The sequence below is a fragment of the Diadema setosum genome, chromosome 19 (assembly GCF_964275005.1).
Source record: "Diadema setosum chromosome 19, eeDiaSeto1, whole genome shotgun sequence".
NCBI classification, from domain to species: Eukaryota; Metazoa; Echinodermata; class Echinoidea; order Diadematoida; family Diadematidae; genus Diadema; species Diadema setosum.
This window is the reverse complement of record NC_092703.1, coordinates 30,334,662-30,353,874: the sequence shown is the minus strand read 5'-3', so window position 1 is coordinate 30,353,874 and position 19,213 is coordinate 30,334,662. Positions and strand designations below refer to the sequence as shown.

The following is a 19,213-nucleotide window of genomic DNA, read 5'->3' as shown; positions in this document are numbered from 1 at the left end:
ATTTCAAAGACCAAACACTGTGAAGTATATTTGGTATCAGGTTGCTGCCTGTTAGCAACAGACAAGCTGGAAAATGTTGCCATATTCAGACAAGATATTATTGTAGATACCTCTATAGGTGGGATAGTGTGGCTATTTACACTTTCCAGAACATGTCCTTTACTCATAATCCAGGGCCCCGTTTTATCAAAAGAGAAAATTGATTTTAAATTTCCTTACCACACAGGCTGCCATAGACTTACAGTTGAAATCAACTATATAATAAATTTTAACTCTTCATAAAACAGGGCCCTAGTACTCTTAAAAGTCTCAGAGATCAAATGGAAAAACTTATCCTCTCCCTCAACAAAATATTGAAATATTTGAAGAGTTTCATCACAAAATGGGCTAACTGCCATTTTTAGACATTGTAAAGTAAGTCCACCATCAGATACAGTGAGATAAAACCTGTCCAGGGATACCTCACTTGTAACACAACAAGGAATATTCTTAAAGTTATGATTAAAGATATCCTATAGTTTCGTATTGTTCTCTGTTTTTGAGCAGCTTTAATTGTAGAAATCTCAACTTAAGTAACAGGAATGGAGTGAACTCGTTTTTATGATAAAACTTTTCATTTCTTTCCCCCATCTGTTTTGTGTGTCCTTCTGCAGAACTTCATGATGGAGCTGATGACACACCAGAACAGCGTGGGAAACGCCCTCCAGGAGGGCAACCATCTCATCATGGAGTCCAAGGTGAACGAGGAGGAGGAGAGCGAGATACGGGAGCAGATGACCCTCCTCAACGGGCGCTGGGAGGCCCTTCGCATCTCGGCCATGGAGAGACAGGCACTGTGAGTAGGGGCCTTTTGGGGGGGGGGGATGGGATGAGATGGGCGGAGTGGGGCGGAGTGGGATTTCAGTTTGGCAGAATGAGTGGGATGGAGTGGGGCAGCGCGGGTGGAGTGGGGCGGAGTGGGACGGGGCAGAGTGGGTCGGGGTGGGGTGGAGTAGGGCGGAGTGGTGTGGAATGGGGTGAAATTGGATGGAGTGGGGCGGAGTTCGATGGAGTGGGGTGGAGTGAAGCGGTGGGTCGTATTGGGGTGGAGTGGGGTGGAGTCAGGTTTATGTCAAGATTCCCGGTTATATTGCAAAATATAGAACTGCAAGATGAATGTAATTTGATTGAAATTCTTGTCTTTACTTTTGATGTTAAGTACATGGTTACCTCATTACCATTAAGCTACTAATCATTAATATCATCTTAAAGTGATCAGGTGCCTGAACAGCTTTGTCATATTCTTCTTATTCATCACAATCATAATTATTATCATAATTATTAATTGACATTGATGCAATCATCAGCATCATTTTTTTTTTTTTTTTTTGTCATTCTCTGCCTCATCACACTTAATGCTGGTCACCAACATTATCATCATCATCATCATCATCATCATCCTCAGTTGTGGCATCTATGTAATCATCATCAATATCATCTTCACCATCACCACCACCATCATTATCGTTATCATTAACCCTTCCTGGCCTTTTTCACCAGTTAGCTCACATGCTGGAGTGCTTTCCTTACCAATTGGTATAGATGTCTAAGAACAATTATCAGTTCACAGAAATTACCTGATCCCTAATCCCCATTATACATCGACATGGCCTTCCTATTTTACTGAGATGCATTGCTACACCTGAGTTAGTTTGCTAATATTACAGCTAGGTCAAGTTTGGAGGGATTACTGAATGCTGATGAAAAAGCTTGGCAAATTAAACTGCAAGTAGGCCTAAGTGTCTTGGCACGTAAAAGGTTAAACATCCTCATTAATGATAGCATCATCATTATCACATCAACATCCATCCCATTCTCTCTGGAGTGTCTCTCATCAAATCATGCGGCTGCTGTCTCCACTGAATCTTCAGGTCAAGGGACTTACGTCATCCACTTATCTCAATTCTCTCCTCTCAGATTACATGAAGTACTAATGAAGCTGCAGCAGAAACAGTTGAACGACCTCCGAGACTGGCTGACCAAGACCGAGCAGTACATCGACAGCAGGTCCCATGTCGGGGACAACCTCGACGCCGTCAACTCTCAGATCGATGACCTCCGGGTAAGAACACTGCTGTGGCTTCAGATGTGAATTAAAAACAAGACATATAGGGTTTTTTTTCTGTTTGAGCAAAACAACCTCACTCTGTTGATGAACAACCAATTCATGCATCCATTTAAAAGTTTGCGGTGCATTCTATAATATAGCAATACTGCAGTGTCTGAATGCTTGTGTAGGAAATGTATTACGCATGGATAAGAAGGCTACAGTATCTCTTTGCTTTAGTCGATTTTCCTAAATGCTCATCTTGTAGGAAAACAACGTAAACTTTTGTGTACTGTTGTATGTTTGATATGACTTATGCTGTTTGCTAGTTTGGGCAAGCCTTCAAGAGACTTAAAATTTACATCGTAACACATGTATGCACTAGGTCTATCAAGGTAGTTGTCCTTGACAATGACCACTTGCAAACAGTGGTCACTTTCCATAGTAGAGTGGACACACCACAGCTCCTTTCCCTGTATCTTCTATGCTCAAGGAGTTGAATGACCTCTCATGAATGACCTCCACAATGTCATGGCATCTTTTTAAGACTGTTTTGTTCAGACAGTCCCTGACCAGTGAAAATTACTGTCGGACCATTAACTTTTTCGGGAATGGACTAGTAAAACATGAGAAAAAAACTGGGTAATTATTGGTCTGACAAAAAGGTTGGACCAGTAAAAAAAAATGGGTTAGTGTACAGCCCTGCACGAATGTGAATGATGATTTGATAAGTCCCATTGTTATGTAACGTTGTGTCATCTTTACCATGACAGGCACTCCAGGAGGACTTGGAGAGCCAACAGCGTCAGGTGAACTCCCTCTCACACATGGTGGTCGTTGTCGATGAGAGCAGCCCAGAAAATGGTGAGAATTCCCTGTTTTTTTCTTTGTCCCTCTGGCATATACACTCACATAAAATACATGTTGTATGGTCACTAACCAGCCAGAAAGCAAGGAAGCAAAGCTGAGTACACTTACATGATTTTATCATTAGTTTATCATCAGTTTATCATCAGTTTATCATCAGTTTATCATCAGTTTATCATCAGTTTATAATCAGTTTATCATCAGTTTATCATCAGTTTATTATCAGTTTATCATCAGTTTATCACCATTTTATCATCAGTTTATTATCAGTTTATCATCTGTTCATTATTAGTTTATCAGAAGCAGATGATATTATTCTAAGAGCAGGCAAGCCTGGGACCCTGCCATAGCAAGTTTTAAATCATGCAAACCTTGGGGCCCTTCTGCCGAGTAGGCAATGATGTAGACCTTGCCCACCAGCTAAATACATCTTGCAATATTCCCCCCTGCAGCCACAGCAGCACTGGAGGAGCAACTGACATCGCTGGGGGAGCGCTGGGCCAGCGTCTGCCAGTGGACGGAGCAGCAGTGGGCCGTGCTGCAGGACGTTCAGCTGCAGTGGCAGCGCTACGTCGACGCCCAGCAGCGGTTCGAGGGCTGGCTGAGCGGCGCTGAGTCCTCCCTCGCTCACATGAGGCTGACTCTGCCGCAGACTGACCAAGAGGCCGTTGAGACGGTCAAGAAACTGAAGGTCAGATTTTTAGCTCAACGTCGTATATTGCATCACCAATAGCACAGATGCTCAGTAGGTGATATCCTCAAATGGACAGAGTAAGGGCCACTAGTATAGGTGTCTTTTGAAATTGCATATGTTCAGTCACATGACGGCAATATGAAGTAATTTCAACAGATGAAAAAAATGGCAGCATTACAGAGTTGACTTTAGATATGTTTCGTAATATATCCCAGATGTATATTGTCTCATGATACTTATATTGTCACCTTCTAACCTGATCAGAACAATTGATCCTTATCATCGTGGTCCATGTATACATACTTTGGTAACCTGCATTCATGCCACATGATAGAATGATGTGACTTAGAAGTAAAAATATTGACTCTTGCTAGGTTAGCAGAATTTGGTGTATTGAGAGAACATAGAGCGTAATAGAACTTGGCCCATCCCACATGACTCTTGTAAGGTTTTGAGCAATTTGCCGTCTAGTTTTCTTAATCTAAATGTAATTCTATGCACCAAAGGTGATTGAGCAAGAGCTGGAGCTGCAGCACAGTGAGTTCAGCCGTCTGAACACCCTGGCCCAGAACGTGGTGCAGCACATGGACGAGGACCACCCCGGGGTGGCGGCCATTCAGACGGCCCTGGAGGAGTTCTCCCAGCGCTGGGATAGCATCGTGCAGCAGATGGAGAGCCAGTCCAAGCTGGTGAGTTGAGTGGGGCATGGCATGGGTGTGGCAGGGGGGCGTGTTGGGGGATGTGGCAGGAGGGCGTAGCATGGGCGTGGCATGGGGGTGTGGCAGGGGGAAGTTGCATGGGTGTGGCAGGGGAGCATGTTGGGGGCGTGGCATTGCCAGGACCAAGTTCTTCGTGATGGCCCAAGACGCCACATTTAAGCAACGCTGCGTGTGGTCTTGATGAAGTTAAACCCCTTGAGTTGCTGCTTTGAGAGCTGATTTGCTAGCTTTATTCATATTAGGGTGAATGTTTTGTATTCTTCAGAGGCATTCTAATAAAAGCATTCACGAAGGAGTTATCATTAACTCTACCGTTTTTATACGATACCCCAGCTTAATAGGAGAGCTTTTTGATCCAGAATTAGCTTGACAATTTCTAGACAATCTTTGTTTACCCTGCCTGTTAAGACGCACCACGTGGAGTATTAAGGCAAATGCTACCAAATTCTTTCCAAGGCAGCCTAGGGTAACCACCAAGACATCACCTCAACGTCATCCGACATGCCTTCTGGTAAGATGCTCTCAAAATAAGATTAGGCTTATACACGCATGCTTAATGCTGAATAGTCCAGACAGAACAACAGTTTGCACCAAACATAAATCACGGATCACAATCCTATCTTGTTTATGAACACCTTTGCCTGTTTCAGTGTACACGTTTTAAACCAAGGTTCATTCTTGGCGTCCTAGAAATTTTCCTTCTGTGTTTACTCTGCTTATTTGATTTGAATGCTTCGTACTGTTTCCCAACTGCAAAGCCGTGTCATGAAAAACTGTTTGAGCTACGTTGGCCACTGCAAATCCATGTTGAACACACCAGGGGTTGTCAATTCTGTTTGTTTGGAATAACTAGGGAGGTAGGATAGAGACTCTGTCTCCCACCTCTCTGGAATAACTGTGTCAAAATCTGACAGCAACACTTCTTCGAAAGAAACTTGTTCGGCTAGGTTCTGCTCTTCGTCAATCCAATTTCCAGTACTTCTGTTGTACCGCACATGAACAGCTAGGATGCTATAGGAACCTTCCCAGAGAAGGCTTTCCATGCTGTGTCTGTTTGGACAGTACCTCTTCCTCTTTCCAGCGTTTTTTATTGCCCAAGGGGAGGATTGTTACACTGTGTTTCTTGTCCGGACAATGTTTAGAGAAGGTCTGTCAAAACAGGGCTTAAGATTTCATTTTTAGACTTTGAGATGCTGGTAACAGTTTAGAGACTGAAATTGTACGGCAATTTTTTTTTTTCTTGTTACTGTTGAAAAGGTTGCTGAGAGTGGTTTCAACCTCAATGCTGTGCCTGTCACTGACGAGATCAACACCTCGTCCACCACCACCTCCTACTCCCTCAACGACACGGTCGTCACGGAGACGCTGGTCACCAAGACCATCCACCAGACGGTGCACGTGGCTCCGTCCGGCGGTAGCGCTGCGGACGCCGACTCCTCCCTGACCTCACCGGGCGGTGTCAAGCGGCCTAACGAGGACAGCGAGTTGAGGCGGCGCTTCGACGGCGAGCTGGGCAGCCTCGTCTCCTGGGTGGAGGACACGGAACAGCGCATCATGTCAGAGGGGGAGCCCACCCCAGACACACCAGACCTTGATATTCAGAAGAAAATCTATGAGGTCAGTGATGTTCTTTTTTTCCTTCTCTTCCCACTGACCTTTACCCTTTAGCAACTAAAGATTCCGTACATAATGGCCTATTATTCCCTGAAAGGTACAGCTATATTACTCTCATTTCGACAACTTTCTGAATTATGCCAAATGGATCACTGCAAGTTTATTTTTGTCTATTATCAGTTATACTTATTTGAAAGCCTATTAAAACTTTCCCAAGAGACTTGTGTGTCACAGAAATAATTCTGACATACTTTTGTTGACCTCTGTCCTCTTTCAAATGACGTAATTATATATTCTATATGACAACAGTGAAAATAGTAAAGCATAAAACTAAACAGCAGCAGACGGGCAGTTTGGGGCAGTTCAGTTACTAATGGGATAATTTTATCATTATGTTCTTATTTCTTGTTTATCTAATAGACGTGTTTATTGCCTCAACAGAGCCTTTACAATACTCTTCTGTTGTGGTTCATTATTTTTCTGTTCTGGAACTGACCAACTTGCATTGTTGCAGATGGACCCAGTGTTTTCTACAGATATTGACAGTTGCCTTTGTGACATATTGAAGCTTGATTATATAGTGTGTAATAACCCTAATAATTTCATGCACTGTAATGTATTCACCCAGATGTAAATTTTCTGCCAAGAGAATGAGATTTCTGCTGAATGTATGTAGGATGCATTCCATTTATTTTCTTTCCCTTTCTTCTTAACCTGGTGCACATAACATAATTAGTTTAATAATCTGCTTTGTCTGTTATTGTTCAGTGTTGAAATGGAGGTAATTCCTCTGGAACCAAAACAGTCAGCATCTTTAACTGTCTTGACTTCTTACTTTTAGTTAACCTCTTGGGGACAGGCTAATTTTGCTCTAACATGTATTTCCCATAGACACCTGCCCGAGTATACTTGGGACTAGTCTTCAACAGGTTAATATGTCAGTTTTGATAAGATCTTCTTGGGACGACTGAGAAGCAGTCCAGACATAAACAGCGAATAGACTGGACCTGCGAATTTGTTTAGTTTAAAGGTACTAGCCCACATTTGCAAACCCACGAAAATCAAAACTGCATAAAACAGGTCCAATATGACTTCAAGTACAAGTTATAACAGTAACATACCTCACCTGTCGCTCTTTGTCTATACCATTCGATAAAAGAGAGAAAATCATCGTTTTAAAATCAATTTTCAAACCTGGTCAACCCGACCCAAAATCGAATTACGAGCGCGGGCTATAGCTACGTACATTGTACATGTAATACGTACGTGGACCGGAGCTAGCGAGCGTCATACGCATGCTTACGGATTACGGTGCATTTTCATTTATTTTTATGAAAGTAATGGACTAATTGGAATGAAATTTTGCACAGGTGTTACTGCAATCATACCCAAACTCCATGCTAACTATGGGACCAATTGCTGCAGGTTTACAAATGTGGGCTAATACCTTTAACTGAATAAAAGAGAATGAAGCTGATAAAGAGCTTGAAGGAATTCTCAGATCCCTATTATACAACTTATGTTTGATTATCCCCTTAAAATGTGCTTGAGAGGATGAGTCTGTGCAGTAATAAGCAGTGATTATGTCTGGATTTATGTGCTAAGCTTACTTGTGTTCAAACAGTGATGTAACTACAGATCACAGTGTACATTCAGGGGAGTGGATGAATGGTTGAAATCAGACACACATATTTTGCAAGTTGTTGATGTGCCCTTGTACACATAGGTCACATTAGGGTCACAGCAGTCTCAAAATGTGGCTTATCTCGCTACACACATATTCTACATTCCTTGAGGCTTAAGTTGGTTAAGTCTGTCTGGTCAAATTTGTTATTTGCACGTGTAATAGTCTGATATATTTCCTCTCTCTCCCTCTCTCTTCCTCTGGAAAGACCCCTGAAATGATTTTTGTTTGTGACACTCTGCAAAGATTCATTGATTATCTTCTTGTAAAAAAATATCTCCAATTTAATGCAGTTTTTGTAAACTTCTTATACTTCATCCTTGAGTGCACGCACAAGTATTGTATAAATCAGGACTCATCAATAGCAGTGGCTCTGTGGCCCGGTGGCTCGGGGCTACTTAAAATTGATGTTGGGCCACCAAATTTCCAAAAAGGCTATCTCCTGGTAGCCCAACTGGGCAGCTAAAATGCAAAATTAATTTTTACATTTCTTTTTATTTCCGGCGACTACATTTCTTTCTTGGGCCACCAAAATATGAAATTCAAAGATTATAGTAGCCCGAACAAGCCACAAGAGAAAAAAGTGACTGTCAAGCCCTGTATATAGTAAGTATGATATTGCCACTAAGTGGTGTATATGTCAGAGGTGAAAATGGTCCATGGCACTTGTGCACCAAGTGAGGGCTCACTTTAATGAACCATGGATTGTAATCTGGTCAACTTTTAAACCTTCCCAGAACCTTGACCATGACTGGCAGGAGAGGCAGGGAAGGGTGAGGACCGTATCGGAGCTTGCCGACAAGCTGATGGATCTTACCCACGAAGGTAAGGGTTGCCACCTTGCGAGGGCGCTGTGATAAGTACTTGACACACCACCACTCTGTAATATACTCATAGTTCTTTTCCTCGCCTAAAGTCAAGTCTGCTGGCATGCTTCATTAGATAACAAACAAACAAAACAAGAAAATATAATATGTCTTCTAAGTTTCTGTCAGTTGAGTTATGAAATTCCATGTATTCACGTAATTCCAGCAGTTGCCGTATTTTTCTCACAATGACTTCAGTGTCCAATTTCTTAATATGTCCATAATGGATTTGCTAAGCCCTTGTTTTGCAGTTAGTTTTAGGGGCACTTTTGATGAATGGTAGAGTGAAATAGCTTCGCAAGTTGCTGCTGCTATGGGATGATAGGTATATTGAAAACTATTGACCATTATGTATGTAAAAAGAAGTGAGCTTTATGAGCGAGAAACCAAATGGACTGCCAGATGAAAGTGCCTTATACTTTAATGCAAACTGCATTCAGATCACATAGTAAGTGGAATGAAATGAAAGCAGTAGTTAGCAGTTTCTTGTCAGATAATGTGGGGCCGTATTCCAGACTACATTTCCCAAGTACAGCATTTGAAGCATTCAGACCAATTTTCCCATGTACCCTCTGACTTTAAATTGTTGGACAAGTGGCTTTCGAGACTACACAAAACTTTTCTCCCCCTTTTTGCTCTTTGACCTTTGACCTGCGAGCAGATGGCACCTCCCCCGAGCCCATCCACCAGTCGCTGACGAGCTTCACGGAGCGCTGGCATGAGGTACACGTCCTGCTGGAGGACCGGAAGCGAAAGCTGGACCAGGCGGTGCGCCACCAGGAGTTCGAGGCGGAGCTGAAGAGGCTGCAGAAAGCGCTGGAGCCGGTGGAACACTGGTTGGAGGAAGAGCCCCAGGGGCCGACCTCGGATGACCTCCAGCGACTCAAGATGCAGCTGGATCAGTGCAGGGTAAATCTTGGCTGTATTTGTTTTCTTTTTTTTTATACCTTTGTTTTCATATCATTTTCTATTTGTAATATGCATGGTCAAACTTGCTGAATGAGAGTACTCGACAGTAACTGAAAATTGAATACAGCTAGAACATAAAGTAAAAGCAAATCACAAAGGACCATTACTAATATTGGGTGAAAGCTCAACTTGTGACACAGAAGTTTTCAAACATCGAGTTAAGGTTTGAGCAAACTCTATATATTTCTTCACTTATATTAGGTTCTCTATTCTAATCATTGTTTATATGATCAGAAAGGCATGAAAGTACAAGATTCAATTTCAAGATTTATTATGTCAGTGTTTCTCATGAGAAGCATGGTTTAGAAGCCAAAAGAAGTAGAACAGGAAAAACAGAGAGTGCTATGTGTTTACATTGCCCCGAAATGAACAAGTTAATCCAGGAATTGCTCAGATGCATGGTAACTGCAATACCACCCTATAAATCTGATTTCTTTCCCTATCTTTCATCACGTTTGCAGGCCAAACAGACTGAACTCTCTATCAACGCCAGCCATGTGGAGCGACTCTATGCCTCGGCCGCCGACCTCGCGTCCTTCGACTCAACCCTGTCCCGATCGACCCAGCGCGACCTCAAGGCCTTCCGCCAGCGGTGGGACGCGACGCGAGAGAAGTTGGACGAGAGGGAGAAACAGCTCACCGACGCGGTCAACTCGGCCCCGCCCGTCCAGTACTTGGAGGCGCTGCGGGCCTTGACCCAGTGGCTGGGCAGCGTCCAGCTTGCCCTCAAAGAGGAGGAGGTCTTCCTCTCGGACATTGACGACCTCGAGGACCAGCTACAGAAGTATAAGGTGGGTAAAATAGTGATTTTATAAGTACTTCTTGTTCCATTTTAAAGAAACAAACAGTATCCTCCAACTTTCTGCATGTTCATCATTTGAAGAAGAATTTGCCTGAAGTGGCTCAATATGACTGTGTACAATGATGATGTACAGTGTGGACAACATTGTACACATTTTTGTACATTGCCTTTTGTCTATTCTAAGAAGTGTGTCGCCCATTAGGTTTTGATTCAGATTGCAGAAGTGACTAGAACTGCTATAGGTTACACTTTGAGATGCGACTCTTAATGCAAATATAGCATTGACTTGGTAATGTTGACTGTCAAGTTTTGACTTCAGTGGCAAGTGTAGCATGGTCTTCTAAGTGCTGAATTTCATACCTTCCTTGTCATCCACTCCATTCCTTTGATTTTTAGGAGGTGGAGACGACGATCAACGAGCAGCGATCCAGCTACGACTTCGTGAACCGGACAGGCAAGGAGCTGGTGGTGTCGGCCCGCTCCTCAGCCCAGGCGGAGGGGATCCAGAGGGACCTTACCCAGCTCAACCGCAACTGGGAGGACGTGACGCGGCTGTGCGAGGAGCGCAAGGGCCTCCTGGACCGGTCCATCAACGAACTCAAACTTTGGCAGGTTGGTATCGGTGGTGATGGGTGGGGAGGGGGGAGGGTTAATCCCCAGATGAGGAGAGATTCCACAAGTGAAAATTTGTGGGTAATTTTTCATGCTTGATGGTTTGATACACCCTGCTCATTTTGCGAGGGGGTAGAGTATCTTTGGGTCAATAGATACAGAGGGTGTCATTGCGGATAATCGTCAATCATTTCTGATCATCTTCACTGGTGGGTAGCTGTGTGTCTGCAAATCACCAATGTAGGGTTTCAGGAGAATTTAAATGTTTGAAGGGTCAATGAAGTCTAAATCCAGCAGGTAGTTAGGTGTCCAGGGGGTCACATGAAGTAAAAGGTTGTTACAGGTAAATTGTTATGTGTGTATAGGGCCACTTTCTGTTACAAATGAAGTGGGCAAAGTGGGTTATAAAAGAGAGTTGGTATATAAATATATGAGTGCACATATATGTGTAGAGATAAATAAATAAGTGATAGATATTCTTCAATTTTCATGATTCTATTCCTGACACACAGGACGAGGTGAGTGGTCTGACAAGCTGGATGGCAGACCTGGATGTCTTCTTCTCAGCGGAGGAGGTTGCCCTCGGCGACATGGATGTACTCAAAGACCAGCTGGACCAGAGCAAGGTGGGCTGGTATATCTTGTCCCATGACCGCTTTGCCATGTAATTCATGCTAATATCAACATGGGATTGAAATTGAGATCCTTGGTGGTGGATTGTGGTCTTTTATTCTACTGTAAGTGTGTGCAGTAATCCAATACAATTGTTTCTTGCACACCAGTTCTTTTTTTTAAAAGAGAAACAGTTTCTGTAAACTGTTATTCATCCAGAAGATTACAGAAGTGCTCTCCCACGGTATGATATTTTATTACAGTGATACAATTCTGAGGAGCATGGTTGTTAAACAGAGACAGGCAAACTATGTTACCTGACTATCCCCACCAATAACTTTTCTCCTGCAGTGCCTTGAAGACGATATCAAAACCTTGCAGTCCAACATGGACAACATTCTTGAGACGGGTGAGAAGCTAGTGCGTGATGGCGAGCCTGCCTTCTCCACCCGGACGCGCAATCAACTTGACGCCCTGCATGAGCGCTGGAAGAGGGTGACGGGACTGGCGGCGGACCAGCGGAAGAACCTCGCCGAGGCCTACCAGCGCTGCCAGGTTCTGAAAGGTTAGAAAGGAATGAAATTTTAAGGGACTGGCATGTGGGTACACTGTCTATTCCAAAGGTTGACCCCGCTGGAATCCCCGTAACATATTGTGTACAGCTTTGTACGCAGCACACACGCAGCTGAAGAATCGACTCCAGTCGAACATTACCAGTGAGCATATGTGTCAGTGTACATATTCGCTGAAGGGTAATTCTATTCTAGCAGGTCAGTACTATTCATGGTTGTAGAATGTACCCTGATGGGCAATGAATGGAAATCAATTCAGTCAGGACATCCTTCCCATTACATAATCCCCCACACTCCAGTCCCTTGAAATAAAAAGATCATTGAAAAATAACTCTGGCTGTCCCCCTCCATGAAAAATTATCCAATTCTGGAAGTAATGGATTAATATTCTAAACTGATCAATTACAATATGATTTCAGGGGTTTACCATTGACATTTAGCCTGCCTCTTTGGGTTTACACACTACAAAAGATTGCACCTAATCTCCAATATTTTTTCATGTTCACAGAACAAGAAAGGCATAGATCATCATTTTTGTTTTAACAGTGATTGTTTCTCTTTGTTTACATGACAGACATGAAAATGAAAATAAAACAAAATAATTGAAATGAATTCTGATGAATAAAACATATTCTATGTTTTGTTTTTTTCCCGTTTTTCATTCAGATGACATTAGGGAGCTGGGAGACTGCCTGGATCGTATGGAGAAGGAACTGGGAACTGAGACCAAGAAGTTCTCCATCCAGGATCCGACAGAGATCCAGGGCAACATCAAGAAATTTCAAGTAAGGATTCATAAAATGTCGGTCTAGGGAAAGTTTTGACTCTCTTTGAGTCTGCTGATGCCACTGGCAACTATACTGGCACTCCACATCATTGGTATTTTGAAATGGTAGTCATTACAGGGTTAAGAATTTTCTTTCTCTCTCCACCCCTTCTCCCTCCTTTTATGCTATGTATCTCTCTTTCCTTTTTCTCTCTTTCCTTTTTTTCTCCCTCTCTTTGACATCACTTAAGTAGCTGAACTTCCTTAACCCTAACCAGGCTTTTCACAAAATTGGTGTCATAAGATGTGCCATCAAGGTTACTTATTTCAGCGGACTAGTGAGATTGATGCTCCATAGAATTCACGTTGGTTGGCCATGAAATGCTGATCAAGTTGAAAAGAAAAAAGGATGACACCCCCCCCCCCCCCCCCCAATATAAATATGTCATATGTGTGCAACTTTGTTTCCTTCAGTGGAAATGGTTGTGCTTGACATGACTGTAGAATCTGATGCACAGTTGTTAAATATAGTAAATTCTCCTGATGAAAAAAAATGACCAGTGGACCAACCAACACACAAAACAAGCAAAATTGTATTGAGGTTGTGCTCTCTGAAATCATGGATTAGACACGTAGAATGTACTAAGCCTTTTCAGAGCTTGGATGGTCAGTGCTGAAAGGGAACCAATTCATTGTCTTTTTCTCTCTTGACCACTCAGAGTGCCTTGGACGAGATTCAGACCAAAGAGGAGAAGGTGTCCAAGACAAGGGAGGTCGCCACAGAGGTCAACTTCTCAGAGGAGGTCAACACACTCTTGGACAGGTGGACACTGATCGGAGCACAGGTCAAGGCAAAGCACAAGGTACAGTGTGCTCTTGACCATTGTCTGGTCAAATGGTCAGTGGCAGTATGACATTGACATGAATGTCCTCGGATTATGTGTGCTTAAGTTTGGTAACAAGATTATCATTAAAATGTGCTTTGTGTGTTATTTGAAAAAAGTCTGTCATTTGAATTCCATATCTGAAATTTAGATATTGTTAATGAGGAAACTTTCTCACAATTAATTTTTTGAGGTTCGCTGAACCTAGCTAGTTGTGATTTCGTGGATGATATCATTTCTGTACATTCCATGCATTTTATCATCTCCAAAAATATTTGCCTGTTGTTATGTTTGAGCTATCACCAGTGGCATGAAATTTGGGAAAATTTGCCACACTGCCAAAATGCATGATATTTACAGTAGACTGATTTATTGCAGTGAGTGTAGGTTTCTTGTGTTTCTGGAGTTGCCTCTCATCACAATTTTTTTTTTCCTTCTTCCTCTTACTGCCCTTGCTTTCCAGGTTCTGATTGATGCAGCAGAGAGCTGGAGAAAGCTGAGACAGATGCTGAACGAGGAGAAGATTTGGATGGACGGATTCGAGAAGAAGCTCGGCAACCCGTCCAGCAGCCTGGACGCAGAGGAGATATCGGAGGAAATCGATGTAAGTCTACTGAGTGCATCAGGCCACATACATGTAAAATATATTGAACCATGTGGCAACTTCCTTCTGAAAATGTGTGTGCGAACAGGTTGGTGATAAAAACAGCAGAGTTGATAAAAGAGCAACCATGTCCAAGTGTTTCCATTTCCACTGTTTGTTAGATATATATATATATATATATATATATATATATATATATATATATATATATATATATATATATATATATTTTTTTTTTTTTTTTTTTTTTCCCCTTTAAGGTATCACCTTATATTTCTGTGAAGATTGTTTCATACTTTAGGGAGGAAGAAAAAACAAAACAAAACAAAGGCAAGATAAATGATACTGATGTGATGCATGTGGTATTTCATTTGATGACAACTATTTTCCTTATATGATTCCGATACCACCACTCTTTATCCCTGCTTCATCTACATGTATGGCAATATTATACAAGTTGAAATTTTGTGTGATTAATCTAAGAGCATCAAACCAATTTCAGTGAACTTCATTAACTCTTTATTTGCCATGGTGGAAACCCCCTGTGTGCCACGTTATTCTGAGACACGAAGGCAGTCGAAATGCTTTGAGAAAGAATTCTGTTTTTCCAATCTGTGTAACTTCTACAAATTTCTGTTAAGCTGGACATAACGGTGAGCAAAGTTGATGAGGAATGCCAAGCTTTGCTTTGATATAAATTGTATGACAAATCTATTTCTATTTATCTTTTAATGTCCATTTGCTACATTACTGTAAAGGCATGACTTTTGCACAAGAAACTGTGAGAGAAATTTAGAATTTACACGCAAATTTAGTTGGGAACACCGCTTGATAGTCAATCACCACATAGAATGCAAGCTGTATGTAAAAGGAACAAAAGCGCGAGAAAAGCTTTCATTGTACTGCGGGTTTAGGCGATTTATCGATCGGTTTAAGCGGATTAGTGCGTTTGAGCGGAATATGCGAAGTTGGCACGCCGTTGACTGAGTGGGACGTGCGAACATGGCACATAAAGAGTTAACTACACTTGTCTATAAGTGTGCAGATGAGAGGTACAACACATGTATTTGTACATATTTTGATGTCTCCCAATAATATTTGCATCATCTCATCTTGGAGTCTGTTTGCAGGTAGGCCACAAAATTGACATACATTTCTGCCCTGTGAAGTATTCCACATTTATGAATTACATTCTGCTGAATGTTTGTCTAACTCCTTGCATCCCTGATCGTTGCCGTGCTCCCCCAGGCGTTGGAGTCGACGGTGATGAAGCACGTTGGCGACTACAAGGACCTGATCACGGAGCTCGCCGACAACCTGGTCAGCCAGGGCATCCTGGAGGTGACCATTGAGAGAGAGGTCAAGGAGTTCAAGGCCAGGTCGGAGGAAATCTCCCAACTGGTGAGTTGTCATGGTCCACCGTGGGTCATTTTTTTTTTCTTTCTTTCTTGCAGTGGCAGTGATGGTCATCATACATTATGTATGTCTCAGCCAAAACTTTCACATATTTTGTCTTCTAGAAAATGCAAAGACTTGTTATAAACCCTTGGATTTCCTATATTTTGTTTTGTTTTTTGTTAATCCTTCAGGCTGAGATCTCCAAATTCTCAAAGGCTTTTTTTCCCCATTTATTTGGTATCATATTATTCTTTACAGATGCTTTTAAGGTAGAGAGTGGTATTTGTATATGTGGCACTGGGAATAGGTATTTAGTTTAGGTAATGACAGGGAACTCCACAGCGAGGTTGGGTTTGGGTTTGTTTTTTTTTTCCTCTACCATATTGACAGAACAGACAGCCCTGTGCTCTTGTATGAATATTGGTAGGGGAGTTCCCATTTCCTTTCATACATTCTACATTTTTGTAATATTGTATAAGTTTCAGTTTATTGTTTTTGTTTGTTTAATAGTTTGTAACTAATTTGGGTATATGTTATATATGTACAACCTTGGAAAAAAAATAATAATAAGCAGATGGGAGTCTCCCACTGCAGTGCAATACGTTGTATGTATATAGCAGCTGCACTTTAGAAATGTGCCTTGTCATTGTTATTATCATTATTATGGAATCAGAATAAGAGGGTGATGGCATTTGTTGCTCCTCATGTAGGCCAAGACAAGGCAAGAGAAACTGGAGAATAATGTGCAGCTTCTCCAGCGGCTGGAGAAGGATATGCTGACCCTCCAGAACTGGATATCGTCTGCGGACAGGACGCTGAATGCCCGCTTGACCGCCCGTCTCTCGGCCATCGATCTTCCCGATGAGTATGAGGTAAGGAGGGTTCAAAGAAAGAAAGAGATTGGATCACTTTTACCAATCTGAATAGCCGGTAATTTCGTGGATGTTGTGCATTGACTTTAATCTCTATCCATGATGTTTTGTAGTCATTCATCAAATTGTGCAAAAACACGTAGCCAGTGCAATCAGCTGTGGTTGAAATGCCATATCATTTGACGTCAAATGGTTATCTGTACTCCAGTCAACTGTTGATGCCTTACAGTCATAAACACTGAGGCTGGAAATTACACAGTGTATAGTTTAAATCTAGTCCATGACTCTTGCATATTTTGATTGTAAAGTGTTTGTTACACCTTGCATATTCCAGTACAGTACCCATAATGAATGTTATTTTACACAGACATGGGTAAAAGAACACCTATTCTGCATGTGTTTTACCCTGTGGACTAGATAGAAGCAGTGGATTTGATTTGAACTATGTTTGTGAATACAGCCCAAAATCCCAGTTTATACACAAAGGAGGAGAGCACCATCTTGACTATGTTCCACTTGCTGGAAGACTATTATTATAATTGATGCTATTCTAACAAGTTGTCACATCTTCATTGATGACTTTTACCATAATGTTGCTGTGTTTACAATGATCCCTTCTCTGTCTACTGAATACTATCCCTCACACGTGATTTATAGTCTTTGTGGAATCAAATTTAGGTGAAAATGATGATAATACACATTCTTGCAAGTGTAGAAGAATAAGAGCTTCTACCTGATGGCGTCTGACCCGTTCCTCCCCTGTGTACCTCCCTGTATTTAGCAGTGGAAGGCTGAGCTGGATGGCAGGGAGATTGAGTTTGCTAACATCAACGTGAGAGCCAAGGCCCTGATGGAGCAGACGGCATCCTCCGCCAACCAGCGACTACAGCAACAGGTGGAGATTCTCAGGGTAAGTGGACGTTTGGTGTCCTCGATGCATCCCATTTGTAGGCGTGTACACAAAGCTAAGCAATATCCTATGTTGTAGTACGTTGAATCAAACAATCCTACTTTGGTGTAAGACTTGTGAGAGCTCCATGTTGTATGCGATAACAACCAGTAACTTGCCAAATCATTTTCCAGCATTGGCCGTACTTTGAATCAGACCATCCTGCTCTGGTGTAAGACTTGTGACAGCTCCGTGTTGTGATGTGATAACAACGAGAGCCTTCAGTAACAAGTAGAGATTCTCAGGCGAAGAGGATGAAGATCTGACACATGATATATTGCGTACTCATCCATATAGCTACAAGTTAATAATGATACTAGTGATGATAGTAATGAAAAATATAATATAGGTAGTTACTTTGTGCTAAATACTAACAAAAAAAAATAGCTTTGTTGTACTTTACAGAATTAATGATAGAAGTCTCATAACTTGACTGTGAATATTTGACTACACACTTGCCATGCTATTTCTCTCAGTACTTGCTGAACTGCCGATATATTTCACCACTTATTCAAATTTATGAAGTTCTTCCGTCGAGATGTTTTCATTGCAACTGATGTACGCCCATGATTTTTTATCATGGCTACTACTAAAACACTGATCAATTCAGTGCTTATTTACGTCGATGTAGGGCAATTTGTCAATCAGTTGCAATGAAAACATCTCGACGGAAGAACTTCATAAATTTGAATAACAAAGCAGTACCCGCTGCATGCTATAAGGATTAGAACCAACACTTGCTGTCGGGCGAAAGCTCGGTGGTCTAGTGGAGATGACGCCTGTCCGGTGATCAGGAGGTCGTGGGTTCGAATCCTGCTCGAGTATGTACGCCCATGATTTTTTATCATGGCTACTACTAAAACACTGATCAATTCAGTGCTTATTTACGTCGATGTAGGGCAATTTGTCAATCAGTTGCAATGAAAACATCTCGACGGAAGAACTTCATAAATTTGAATAACAAAGCAGTACCCGCTGCATGCTATAAGGATTAGAACCAACACTTGCTGTCGGGCGAAAGCTCGGTGGTCTAGTGGAGATGACGCCTGTCCGGTGATCAGGAGGTCGTGGGTTCGAATCCTGCTCGAGTATGTACGTCCATGATTTTTTATCATGGCTACTACTAAAACACTGATCAATTCAGTGCTTATTTACGTCGATGTAGGGCAATTTGTCAATCAGTTGCAATATTTCACCACTATTTATATCAACACCATATCTGAAATAAGAATCCATTTATGAAATGACAACAAATGGCACAGAAGGATTTATTTTCCTTTTCCCTGGTTGTCTCGTAGAAAAATCTGGATGATGTTCAGGGCAAGTTCCGTCGATTCCTGAAGCCGGCCGACTTTGAGCCCAAGATGGCCCATGTGAAGGAGATCCTGGACTCAGTCATGGACGGCATCGGGGTCCTGGACCTACGCAATGGTGAACCGGAGGTCATCCAGACCCAGCTAGATGCATGCATGGTAGGTCCAGATTAGGACCAGGTCCTGCAAACTGAAGAAATCGAAAGTCATGGGGTTTAGATTGGATGAGTTTGAAAATGTAAAAAATTTGTTTCATGAAATCATGTAGTAGTACTGCAAAAGTGGATATTGTTGCGCAACTGATTTTTCGGGTAAGATGAGTTTGCCTTG

At 42.1% G+C, this 19,213-nt stretch overlaps 1 protein-coding gene across 1 annotated transcript in view; it reads left to right on the top strand.

Moving 5' to 3' along the window:
* Nucleotides 1–19,213, top strand: part of LOC140242416 (dystrophin-like) — a 278,004-nt gene that overhangs the window by 7,631 nt on the left and 251,160 nt on the right. Inside the window, exons 8-26 of the mRNA XM_072322153.1 lie at nucleotides 654–835; nucleotides 1,957–2,101; nucleotides 2,860–2,950; nucleotides 3,406–3,644; nucleotides 4,154–4,336; nucleotides 5,624–5,983; nucleotides 8,402–8,489; nucleotides 9,192–9,439; nucleotides 9,961–10,290; nucleotides 10,698–10,913; nucleotides 11,426–11,539; nucleotides 11,877–12,090; nucleotides 12,764–12,882; nucleotides 13,583–13,726; nucleotides 14,211–14,351; nucleotides 15,600–15,752; nucleotides 16,460–16,621; nucleotides 17,403–17,531; nucleotides 18,869–19,042. Coding sequence (XP_072178254.1) covers nucleotides 654–835; nucleotides 1,957–2,101; nucleotides 2,860–2,950; nucleotides 3,406–3,644; nucleotides 4,154–4,336; nucleotides 5,624–5,983; nucleotides 8,402–8,489; nucleotides 9,192–9,439; nucleotides 9,961–10,290; nucleotides 10,698–10,913; nucleotides 11,426–11,539; nucleotides 11,877–12,090; nucleotides 12,764–12,882; nucleotides 13,583–13,726; nucleotides 14,211–14,351; nucleotides 15,600–15,752; nucleotides 16,460–16,621; nucleotides 17,403–17,531; nucleotides 18,869–19,042 — 3,432 coding nt within the window. The remainder of the gene's footprint in view (nucleotides 1–653; nucleotides 836–1,956; nucleotides 2,102–2,859; nucleotides 2,951–3,405; nucleotides 3,645–4,153; nucleotides 4,337–5,623; nucleotides 5,984–8,401; nucleotides 8,490–9,191; nucleotides 9,440–9,960; nucleotides 10,291–10,697; nucleotides 10,914–11,425; nucleotides 11,540–11,876; nucleotides 12,091–12,763; nucleotides 12,883–13,582; nucleotides 13,727–14,210; nucleotides 14,352–15,599; nucleotides 15,753–16,459; nucleotides 16,622–17,402; nucleotides 17,532–18,868; nucleotides 19,043–19,213) is intronic.